The 12,643-nt window shown below is 44.5% G+C and overlaps 1 protein-coding gene across 1 annotated transcript; it reads right to left on the bottom strand.

Moving 5' to 3' along the window:
* Positions 1 to 299: 299 nt before the first annotated feature.
* On the bottom strand, positions 300 to 9,707 carry LOC134064372 (histone-lysine N-methyltransferase PRDM9-like). Its single transcript, XM_062520290.1, has 13 exons — positions 9,658 to 9,707; positions 8,889 to 8,951; positions 7,718 to 7,835; positions 7,140 to 7,265; positions 6,880 to 6,944; positions 6,568 to 6,765; positions 5,912 to 6,008; positions 5,701 to 5,832; positions 4,725 to 4,996; positions 4,433 to 4,500; positions 3,954 to 4,144; positions 2,010 to 3,128; positions 300 to 421 (listed from the first exon to the last, which is right to left on the bottom strand). The coding sequence occupies exons 2-13, from the start codon at positions 8,907 to 8,909 to the stop codon at positions 300 to 302; spliced, it is 2,529 nt and encodes an 842-aa protein (XP_062376274.1). The 5' UTR covers positions 8,910 to 8,951; positions 9,658 to 9,707.
* Between the last annotated feature and the right edge of the window lie 2,936 nt (positions 9,708 to 12,643).

The following is a 12,643-nucleotide window of genomic DNA, read 5'->3' on the forward strand; positions in this document are numbered from 1 at the left end:
ATAGAAATACTTCACTGTGTCTGTGTGTGTGTAGAAATACTTCACTGTGTGTGTGCATGTATAGAAATACTTCAGTGTATGTGTGTTGTGTGTGTGTGTAGAAATACTTCACCAAGACCTGTTCCAACAGTGCCATGTAAGTAGGCTAGTGTACAGTACAGTACTAATGCACAGTACTAGCGGCTGTGGATGCCCATCTGAAGATCAGACACCAGCAGCACTAGCAGCACTAGTGTTAGCACCCGCTCTGTATCATAACAACTCCACAACTGTCTTATAAAACAACTATTTATAAAATGTTATGAGTTGATGAAGAAGACATTTAGAACACCGGAATGGAAACAGATGTAGTGGATCCCAACCGGCTCTTTCTGGGATCTCACAGATGAACTCTGCTGATCGCCCACCACCTGAAGAGCGTCTGTGTGGACATCGGCAGATTATTTTCACAGGATTGTGTGCCCTTCACATGATAGACCTTTGAGGACTACACAGTAGCAGCCTACATGGTGTGTGAGTATCATTACTATGGGTGAGTAGAATTCCTGTAGATTTGTGAGTATAATTCCTACAAATGAGTATAATTCCTATAAAGGTGGGTTAATATAATTGCTGGTGAGAATAATTCCTGTAGGTGTGTAAGACACCAGCAGAACATGCCTAAACTGTGAAGAAGGGGACCACAGTCTGAGATATGTGTGTGTGTGTGTGCAGTTTGCAGTGATAAGTGTCCATCCAGCTCATTACCTTTGTGCAGTTCCTGTAAACAATTGTTTTTTTACCGCAGCAGCTAAAGCAGCCAGGCAGTTCCTGTATGTGGTGGTCTTCCACTCTGTAGTCCATGCCTCTGTGATGGCTTTAGAAAATGGAAGAACGACGCAGGTAGACGGCGCCAGTGTTGGGATTAACAGACAGGCCACCAGCCCCAGAGTCAAGGTGTTCAACACAACAGACCAGACCAGCACATTTCTAGTGGTGTTGGTGGAGCGAGACAACCCTCTGAACACAGCAACAGCACTAGAACTCGGCATGCAGTAGCTACCAGTTTTTGCATGTTACCAGAATCAGTTATTTCCAGTAAACACATCAGATTTTAGAGATTTTGTTTCAGATATTACTGCAACAGGTGCCACTGACTATGAAGGCAGCTAATCCATCCATCCCGACTTATCAGGTGTTGCACTTGACTGCTATTTGTTTGTGTTTATGTAAGTTGTGTACAATGTGTTATGATTAATGAGACACATCTAAGACATCCTTTATTCTTTATTCATTACAATAATAATTGATGTACAATTTAAGACTTACAAACAGTTACTACGCACATTCATTCATTCATTTCCATTCAGACAGCTCATCGCTAGAGCTACATACTGTAGCCTGGAGTTGTCTAATCAGGAACTCCCCCAATGCCAGCTCTGTAAACTTTACATGAAGGGAACGCTAAGGGAACGCTAAGGGAACGTTAAGTTTAACTGTCCACAGTTCTGCTTGTTTGCTAATGGGTTACTATAGACTTCCGTATACATGCAATGTGAATCAATAATAAAGCTATACTATCCCTGCTTTCCTGTGAGATTTGATCGCCTTGGTGTTCACGTATATCACCAAAATGTACATGGAATTCCTTCATGTAGACTAAAAACATTAAATACAATTCATTAATATAGATTTTCAATACATACACAACATACTGTACACACAATGTATTCACATGCCCTTAAAACATAATTCTCTTTCAGCATTAAAAACAATACAAATATATATAATATATATAAGTATACTGGAGTTCAAATTCTTTTAAACTGTGTATGTTCTCAAACTAAGAAAATAATTTGGAAAAATTAATAATTTGTTATCATTAACGTTGTTAATGCTGGTACTGTTCTTTCTGGACAAGATACGTTTTTTCTCAAAAAACATCTTGTTTAACCAGGAATAAAGTTAATGTTCTTTCCAGTGAGTGCACTGATGTGTCTTTAATGACCTTGAACAAGTGAAGCTCTTGCCACACTGAGTGCAGTGGTACGGCCTCTCTCCTGTGTGAGTGCGCTGGTGTGTTTTGAGATGTCCCCCATAACTGAAGCTCTTGCCACACTGAGTGCAGTGGTACGGCCTCTCTCCTGTGTGAGTGCGCTGGTGTCGTTTGAGACTTCCCTCTGTAGTGAAGCTCTTGCCACACTGAGTGCAGTGGTACGGCCTCTCTCCTGTGTGAGTGCGCTGGTGTACTTTGAGATCTCCCTCTTGTGTGAAGCTCTTGCCACACTGAGTGCAGTGGTACGGCCTCTCTCCTGTGTGAGTGCGCTGGTGTCGTTTGAGATTTCCCTCTGTAGTGAAGCTCTTGCCACACTGAGTGCAGTGGTACGGCCTCTCTCCTGTGTGAGTGCGCTGGTGTCGTTTGAGACTTCCCTCTGTAGTGAAGCTCTTGCCACACTGAGTGCAGTGGTACGGCCTCTCTCCTGTGTGAGTGCGCTGGTGTTCTTTGAGACTTCCCTCTGTAGTGAAGCTCTTGCCACACTGAGTGCAGTGGTACGGCCTCTCTCCTGTGTGAGTGCGCTGGTGTTTTTTTAAATTTCCCCCATCTGTGAAGCTCTTGCCACACCGAGTGCAGTGGTACGGCCTCTCTCCTGTGTGAGTGCGCTGGTGTAGTTTGAGATGATGCTCTAGAGTGAAGCTCTTGCCACACTGAGTGCAGTGGTACGGCCTCTCTCCTGTGTGAGTGCGCTGGTGTCGTTTAAGACTTTCCTCTCGTGTGAAGCTCTTGCCACACTGAGTGCAGTGGTACGGCCTCTCTCCTGTGTGAGTGCGCTGGTGTACTTTGAGATCTCTCTCTGTAGTGAAGCTCTTGCCACACTGAGTGCAGTGGTGACCTCTCTGGTCAATTGGTCCTCTCTGTTTTGAATGGGGATGTGTGACCTTACTGGTTGCTGAGTTGTGTTGTGTGTTGTGGTTGTGGTTGCTAACGCTGATTGTGGAGGGTGCCAGTGTCTCTGATCTGATCTCCCCAGACCTCAGCAGGCGCACATACTCGTCCACGTGGCACCTCCTGATGTGCTTGTGCAGGTAGAGTTGAGCCGTGTAGGCGAACGGACACAGGGAGCAGGAGAACACCTGAGACGCTGCCACCTCTGAAAGAGAAAACAAAAACAAACAAAAAACAAACAAAAATGTAAACATCAACATGAAACCGTAAACATCATTTCAATAATCTCTCAAATAATCCTTACGGACACATCTTCAAATATATTTACGAGCAATAACATAATCTTATTACAGACACAGGATACTCATCAGGGTTTCATGTTCTTCAGTTGTACAGTATGTGGAATATACTGTAACTGCTCATTAACCAGCACTTTACATCACATTTACATTCAAATACTTTCACAACAGGTTAAGCTGAGATGTTTGCTAAGTGTAAAATTCTGGGCCCAATGCAGTGTGTCCCCTACAATGTATTCAACAGCAGAGCAGCACCACTGCTAGATTTTGAGCGCCACAGCCAAAATCTTCACATGATCAATAATATCATATCATAACATTTATTTGCACACTGTGAAAGCACAACAGCTAAATTATATTGTCCTCATGGAGCCTCTCATAGGCTCTGTTTGAAACAGAAAAAACTTCTGCCTTCTAAGATATCCAACTAGAGAGCCAGGCAACAAGTGCCGAAACCGAAAAAAAAGAAAAAAGATTTTCGCTGCCTTCTAAGATATCTTAGACCCCACCTAGCATGGCTTGGCTAGCCACTGCCAGCATGTAACAGTACCGCTGCTGGAAAAACCTCCTGGGGAAACACTGATATGAGAGTAGCTGAGTGCAGTGGTGGTGACCTCATCTAACCCTCTGTTGTAAGCAGGGTGCTGTGATCTCATTAGACGAGGCGGGGCAAGATGGCATTTATGAGCTTTGTTGTTTGTTTGCAGTGACTGTGCTGCTGCTGCTGGTACCTTTGCCACTGCTCTTGATGTCCCACAGGTAGTCGAAGCTGATGCCCAGGTCTCTGGCGTAGTCCTCTCCATACCAGACGAGCAGCTCCTCTCCTGGGACGATGGGCTTGCAGCAGCGGTACAAAATCCCCCCTCTGTACTGAAACGCCACCAGGTTCTGCTCCTCACCATCACGAGCACAGTTCACATACCTGATGGACAAATGAGATATTTTCAGTTACACAACACAGTATCTAAAGCTGTTGGTGAAATACATAGCCTATATCACTGACATATCATCAGAAGAATAGAATGTGAACTGCAGAAAAACAGACACAGATTTGACAGTGCTCCTGAGGCAACATGTTGGCTGGAATGTTTTGTGTCGTCACATCGGAACGCTAGAAAACTGCGATGCAATTCACTGAACGTGTATTTGAATAGGACAGCAGACTACACCAGCAAGTGAGAGCATTAGGAGTAGTAAAGGAGGGCGTAACCTCATCCAGTTGGAGTGAGTTTCTCTCTTGGCGTCGACGTACTCATCTGTGTGCCGACTCTTGTATATCTGTGGGAACATTTCAACAGTCACCAGTTTTAATATGTATGGACCATGTGATATTCTCAAATTGGAAGGAAGAAAGGTGGGGCTATATTTGGAGGCTATATTGTGTTTTTGTAAAAACTGTAGAGGAAACAGACTTCATTATGTGAAAGGGGAAGATAAAGGATGCACAGATGCAAATGTGTCACTCCCCACCCGACCTCTAATATTTAACGTAGTTCACTCACCACCCAGGAGTATCCGCTCTCTATGGCCTCGTCCTTGTCGGTCACCTCCCCCTCATAGGGGCCAAAATGGGCCCCTGTGGGTACCGCCTGGCCCTGGTTGAACACCCCCAGACCAGCATGTGGGATGTTGGATGTTCTGACCTCCAAGCCGGGTGGCAGGGTGAGCCTGGCTCGGTCTGGGACCCCTACTGGAGCTGGGGTGTCAGGGATGAGGTTTGGGGGGCCGTGGACCCCACACTCATCAATGTAGAAAGACTCGCAGTCCTCGCAGTCTGCAGAGAAAAGTACAAATCTGAGGTCATTCATTTACAGCGTGATGCAACCTAAACCCTTCCGTCATAAAACAGAATAGTGTGAAAACATTTCAACATGGCTGAAAATGGTGAAGTAGTGAGCCGATCAACCTTTGAGGAGCTGCTGTACCTGACACATTGGTTATTGCACTCCTGATGTGACGCCATTGCAGCATCATACACTATCATTACACCATCATAAAGTACACTTGAGTTTGAGACAAGAGCAGCATCATACACTATCATTACACCATCATAAAGTACACTTGAGTTTGAGACAAGAGCAGCATCATACCATTACACCATCATAAAGTACACTTGAGTTTGAGACAAGAGCAGCATCATACCATTACACCATCATAAAGTACACTTGAGTTTGAGACAAGAGCAGCGTCATAATTACACCATCATAAAGTATACACTTGAGTTTGAGACAAGAGGTACTCGGCACAATATACAGGCTGTACAAATACATAGGTGTCAATGCAGAGAAGAATAGGATGAACATATTGAAATATCAGAAATGAATGATGGTGTCTTGCATTTCCCCTTGGGGATCAATAAAGTATCTATCTATCTATCATCTATCTATCTATCTGGTGTGTATACAGACACCATACAGTGAAATACGTCACGGAACAGTAGGCTATCAAAAAGGATCTTGAAAAAGAATGTCGGCTCACACAGGTAATCTTCATCCTTTGGCTCGTCTTCCTCAGTGTAGCTCAATCTGGGTCTGTTCCGCAGACTGCCTCCACGTCTGTAACTCCCCATCTTATTATGCTGTTGTTTTAACCACTCTCCTTTTGACAAATCTGACACACACACACACTTGTTTGCCCTTACTGGTCATACAAACTGTAAACTGTAAATCTGTCCTCTAAACCCTCTCACCAGCTCTCTTTGCTGCAGGGTCTTGCTCTGTCCCTGCCTGTCCATCCACAGTCTCCACACAGCCTCCCTCTCTAACCTGGTCTGGGTAAACAGGGACCTGAGAAACAGCAGCACCAAACAAACTTCCTTTTTTGACTATCATAGCATTAAAGAAAAAAACACATCCATTAATTTGCCTCAATTGTGTTGAGCGATGTGTGTTTGCTTATTTTGCCATATACAGTCCCAGCCTGGCTCCCGCCTGTCTACGTACTTTCGCTCAATTTATTTTCCCTACAGTACTCTGTCTGGATTGGCTTGATCCGCCCTCATTTACTTCAGGCTTCAGCACCTCCGACCAACCAGCGAACAGAGGGCGTTCCTGAGAGCGATTACGTTTATGTTGCCAGCCTATCGTTATCGTTGTCCTCCCTCTGGTTAACATACGTCATTTACCAAACGTTAGTAATTGGTTTAAAGGAACTCCACAATGATTTCAAACTACAGACAAGCGTTCACCAACCAGGAAATAAACGTTTGCCAATGGAGCTAGGCCAGACTCTCTGCGAAGTCACAGAGTTTGGTATCCAGGCTAATACAGTCCTGCCCTCCAGGACTGAAGCTCCAGTGTGTGTGAGTGAATGTGTATGTTTTGTGTATGTGTATGTGTATGAGACCTGTTTTTCCCCCTCTTTCTCCATAGCCTGTTCTGTGGGATCTGCTTCTAAGGCCTGAGGACACTGCACACTGCTGTTGATCGGTTGAGAGCTGCGGTTTCTATTTCTGATTGGCTGAGAAGTCTGACTGCCTTTTTTGACTGTCTGAGTAGCATTGCTGCAATTGCTGATCTGTTGTGAAGTCGTCTGGCTGCTTGGCTGTATCATGGAGAAGAAACAACAAACTAACACAGGCAAATTTATGATTTTCCTATTTCTAATCTATCGTCTATATTTATTTATTAGCTTGTCCAGAGAGGCCGCGGTGTTCACCTGAGCTGTTAGGGCAGCAGTGGAGGGCTGAGCGCGTCTCACAGGAGCTCTGAAGGCACGAGGAGCTGGAGAGGACAGAATCAGCAGTTTCAAACATGGCATGATGGCAACAACAAAAATAAAACACGAGCACAAAAATATCATGGACGTCTGGAGGCCTCCTCTCCAGACTGTGTGTGTGTGTGTGTGTGTGTGTGTGTGTGTGTGTGTGTGTGTGTGTGTGTGTGTGTGTGTGTGTGTTGTTCATGCTGTAAGCTGACCTGGAGGCCTCCTCTCCAGACTGGGCGTCCACTCCTCCTCTGAGTCGCTGCTGTCAGGAGGGGGTGGTCTGGCCGATGCCCCCTTCCGGCCCCGTCGCATGAAGGCAGGAGGAGGAGAGGACAGACCTGAGGAGGAAGAAAGAAACAGGGAGAGAGGGAGAGCGAGAGAAAGAAAGAGAGAGAGAGAGAGAGAGAGAGAGAGAGAGAGAGAGAGATGTAATATTACATTACATTTAGCAGACACATTTATCATCCAAAGTGGCTTACATATGTCAACTATATGACAAGGGATTACATTGCCATTACATTGTCCCTAAGTGAAGCCGGGAATTGAACCGACAACTTTCAGGCTATGGCACACTCGCCCAGCTCCAATAGAGACAGGTGAAAAAAATGATCAAGCAAGTTTGGACAAGAACACCTCCCCCCCACGCAGCCCCATGTGCCACATGACATCAAAATGATTCTGGAAACGCTATGCTAAGGCAAACAAACCTCTACACAACTCTTTAGAGTGCCTTCAAAGCTCAGCACAGCTCTGGTTTAAAATTACTACTGTGATGTAATGTAATCACTACCTATGGACAGCATGAACAGGTGGTTCCTCTTCATGTTGCTGTAGCGCACCTTCTCACATTTGGCCAGCTGAGCCCACTCCGTCTGGGTAAAGTGGACTCTGAGGCCCTCAAAACTCTCCTAGGATGAAACCACATATGACACAGAGAAAAGCAGCAGAGACTGCTGTGTGTGTGTGTGTGTGACAAATATGTTTTTACTGTTTGTTTTTGTTTATGTGAAGCACATTGAATGACCTCTATGTATGAAATGTGGGTACTTTGGGGTTAACTGTAACCATTTTCTGAGGCTGTTGAAAACGCACCAAATCACACAATGTGGTCGTTTTGGGTGTCGTGGGTTGTAATAAAGGTTGTCGACGATCAAACTGACTACTTTTTTCATTCGTTTTAAGAGTTTAAAAGAAGAATTTCTAGTTGTCTTGCCAATCGCGCTCATAGTAGCCTATCCGCTGACGTCGGGTCCCGTAGCAACACAGTAGGCTAGTTGTATGAGGCTGCTGAGCCTGTCTTGTTGGCGGTGGCCTGTTGGAGGGATTGTAAGAAAAGTTGTAATTGTCAAATCGACTCGTTCTTTTTTATTTCTTCATCTGAAGAGGAGGAGAAGAAGGATTGGCAGCGATTGCGGCCGGGGCAAAAGTATAGTGTGGAGAAACCAGGTCCGCAGAGGTACGGCTCGCCAGCACCTGGGCTACCTTGTTGAGTTTATTATGTGGTGTCAAAACCGCAAGGATGTTTTTCCCCCACAGTATTTTGGCAGCAGCTGCCGCCAAATTCGCCAAATTCTACCCTCCTGCTTGAATCAGACCGTCATCCGCACACAAGGATGTTTTTGACAGTAGGCTAGCCTATGTTGGCAGCAATTGCTAAATTCTATCCTCCTGCAGCTTACCCAAGCTAGAAGAAAACCAAAAACTCTCCTCTTAAACTCTTCAAATTAATTTTAAAAGTAGTCAATTTGATTGTTGACGACCTTTATTACACGCTACGACACCCAAAACGAACAAATTGTGTGATTTGATGCACGTTTTAAACGGCCTCAAAAATGGTTACAGTTAACCCCAAAGTACCGAAATGTGCTCTATAAGTACACTTGACTTGAGAGTGACTGAGTGCATGATTGCAGAAAGAGATGAATGACACAAACTTGCTCATCAAGACTGCTTTAATCTACCTCATCAGATGAAGAACTCATGTTTGAATGTATGTCTCGCAAACTGCTGTCATAAGTGAAAAGCTGGTGAGAAAAATAAAATCATTAAATAGTACAATATGGGCACAATTATACGACAAAACTAAGTAAAGGTTATATAATAATATACGTTTTAAGAATTCCCTAACGCCTAAACTGAGAGCCACAAATGCTATCAAAGTGTCCGTGACGTCAACTTTGTCAAATGCCTTCTCTAAACAGTATAATATGAAATATTGTCATGTGTTCAAATATTACTTCAGGGATGGATGTTGACTGTTACTTCGTTTCGAAAAATCGTATGGACACTTTCTTAGACATAGCGGCTAGCGCTAAGCGTGTCTAACGAACGCTCTACAGCTAGCATTCATGTTTGCACTTTCTCCTCAGAAAACTAGCAGCATTCTAAACCCGCAGAAGAAGAAAGTTTCAGTTGAAAACTCTAACGTAAGTTAACGCTACTCTGTTCAAGTTTGCTATAACTTCAGCGCAAAAACATGGCAACAGAACTTTTATATAAAAACTCATCTACTTCAAAGTCTGATAGTATGAGGCTAACACCACCAAATTCGGACCAGGGGACATAAAGCTGCTAGCAGCTAGCTCGTCTTCTCTCCGACTTTTAACGTTTAAAAGATCAACTAATGCCCAGGCAAAGTTAGTTAACGGTTGACTCGACATTGTAAGCATTTGGGTTAAACCATAGTAAACAAACAAAGTAAAAAAAAAATACAATTTCAACCTCACCAACCTGTTCAATGACCTTTGCAATGAAGCTGTTGAAGGCAACGATTCTGGGAATGAATGAATGCATGTGCAGCGCAAACGAGCTCCAAAGTCCCGCCCCTCCTCCGAGAGCGGTGCTTGTCCGGAAGTAAATTTCTCATTCATTTCTCCCATTGACTTCTGGAAAAATCCGGATATAAAGAGTTTTAGACCATGCCTTAGGCCAGGGCTATTCAACTTCAGTACCAAGAGGGCCGAATGGAAAAATCACTGGGTTTTCAGGGGCCGCATAAAATAAGACGCCGCAAAATAATTGTATCCAACAATATTTGATAAAATCAGAGTAAAATTCAGTTCAATTCAATTGAATTTTATACACTGGCATAGAAACTAAGAACATAGCCTATTATCCATATCCATAAAAAAATCTTCTCAGACAGGTGATAGGCTGCCACACAAACTATAGAAGTATTTGAAAACACCCAGGCTAACCATAGTATTTCATACCTGATGTCTGATAGCTGCCATATCATGCATCAGTGGGAAAAATTGCAGTGTTGATTTAACTGGCCTACTTCAAGATAATTAGGCTCATAAGTGTTTCAAACACACACAGTAGCCTACAGCGCCAATCTCTCAAATATACTTAGCATTGAATGTAAAGAAAAAGTAATGCCAGCTCTGCCTCTGTTTATCTATTTCACGATGTCTTACCGCCAAAGTTTCTAAACTTCGAGCCTGCGCAAATCACAAACAATAGCATTCCCACGAGTGGAGTGAAGATGGCTCTGTCTAAAGAAACGTCTAATTGACAACGAGAATCGTTCATTTTACCCTCTGCAACAAGTACGAGACTTTCATGTTTATTGTGCAACGAATCCATCGCTGTAAAGAAGGAATATAAAGTCAAGAGGCAATTCTCTACAAACCACAGCTCCTTCACTAACTTTCCCGAGGGCTCGGAGGAACGGAGACCGGGTATGATTGTAACATTTTTGATTTGCGCACGCTCGAGGTTTAGAATCTTTGGCGGTAAGAAATCGTAATTTAATCAACATTTAATGATAACATTTAAAACTAGTTACACATTTGGAAATGTCAGTTTGTGTAGTGATGTGCTGTGTTCTCTGAGTGAAGATAACTGGAAGAATTAGTCTGGCCAATAGGGGCGGGCCGACAGTGCGCTACTCGCCAATCATATGAAGATATGCACACCCGTCAAAGCGAGTTCATTCTCATGACGAGACACGCGGGCCACAGGAAATTTGAAGCGGGCCACATCTGGCCCGCGGGCCGCTAGTTGAATAGGCCTGCCTTAGGCTAACCAGCTACGATGTGACTCATAAGCATATAACTTATAATTTCGAGTGAAAAAATGAACAGAAAATGTAAAAAAAGCGAAAGGTACAAGACTGTGTACATATCTTAAATTCCGAGTTAGAAAACTCAAATCCCGTGATGCACACACACACACAGACACACACACACACACACACTACATGCACACGCACAGACACACACAGACACACACACACACACACTCACACACACACACACACACACACACACTCACGCACACATGCGCACACACACACACACACACAGGCACACACATGCACACACGCGCGCGCACACACACACACACACACACACACACACACTACATGCACACGCACAGACACACACAGACACACACACTCACACTCACACTCACACACACACACGCACACACACACAGGTATACAGACACACACATGTAGACAAACACACACACACACACACACACACACACACACACACACATATACTTCATGTCAGTAGCAGCTGATTGTGAGTGGGTGGGCCCTGACCTGTGACAGCTCATCTCCAGAAGTGCAGCTGTCCAATGAGGTGTCTCTGTGGGCCTCCATTAGCATGGAGATACGACTGGGCTTATGTGTGTGTGTGTGTGTTTGTACTGTACAGTGTGTGTGTGTGTGTGTGTGTGTGTGTGTGTGTACAGAGATATGACTGGGCTTGTGTGTGTGTGTGTGTGTGTGTGTACAGAGACACGACTGGGCTTATGAGTGTGTGAGTGTGTGTGTGTGTGTGTGTGTGTGTGTGTGTGTGTGTGTGTGAGTACAGAGATACGACTGGGCTTATGTGTGTGTGTGTGTGTGTGTGTGTGTGTGTGTGTGTGTGTGTACAGAGACGCGACTGGGCTTATGAGTGTGTGTGTGTACAGAGACATGACTGGGCTTATTAGTGTGTGTGTGTGTACAGAGACATGACTGGGCTTAACCCTGACAAGTTTTCTCTCCCGTTTTCTACATTTATGGACGAGGTGTTTTCTGGGGTGAACTGGACTCCCACACTCGTCTGGCTGCAGTGTTCTCCGCTGTTCTCCCGGAGCTCGTGGGATTATCAATAAGGTCTAAACCAACACAGTGAGCTACAGCTGAGCTTAGACACACACGGACATCTGTCCAAGATGGCTGCCTTGTGTAAGTGCGGTGTTGCTGGACTCAGGAGTGGCAGGAGATGGGCCTCCATGCAGCGCTACTCCGAGGTCTCGTGGAATGAATGAAGACTCCTTGTGGCGGTTTTGAAACTCTGCTCACAGGCGCTTTTGACATGAGGGCTCTAAAGAACCATTATGACATCACAATGAAAGTGGAATGCCATACCTGTGGAACGTCACACCTGGACTAAAAACATGTCCCGTTGGACCGGCATAGCTGCACATAAGCGGACAGAAGAGTGTCCAGGATGATTGATGTGAACTCTCTCTGGAAGGTTGAAGAAGTCAGAGAGATGTAGTTGTGTATCGAGCGTGTAAAAACATAAAAACTCTGTAAATATGTTTCCATGCGCTTTCATTTTCTATGAGTTCTGGGGTGGTATGTGCCAAAACTCCTTTCCTGTTCGTCTCCTGAGGTGCACTCAAATTTGCCAAACCGTGGCGAACAATCACCGTGAACATGTTTTCAGTTCAATTTGAACGAGTTGGTGTTAACGTTCAATTCTAACGG

This window comes from Sardina pilchardus, chromosome 18 (assembly GCF_963854185.1).
Source record: "Sardina pilchardus chromosome 18, fSarPil1.1, whole genome shotgun sequence".
NCBI classification, from domain to species: domain Eukaryota; kingdom Metazoa; phylum Chordata; class Actinopteri; order Clupeiformes; family Clupeidae; genus Sardina; species Sardina pilchardus.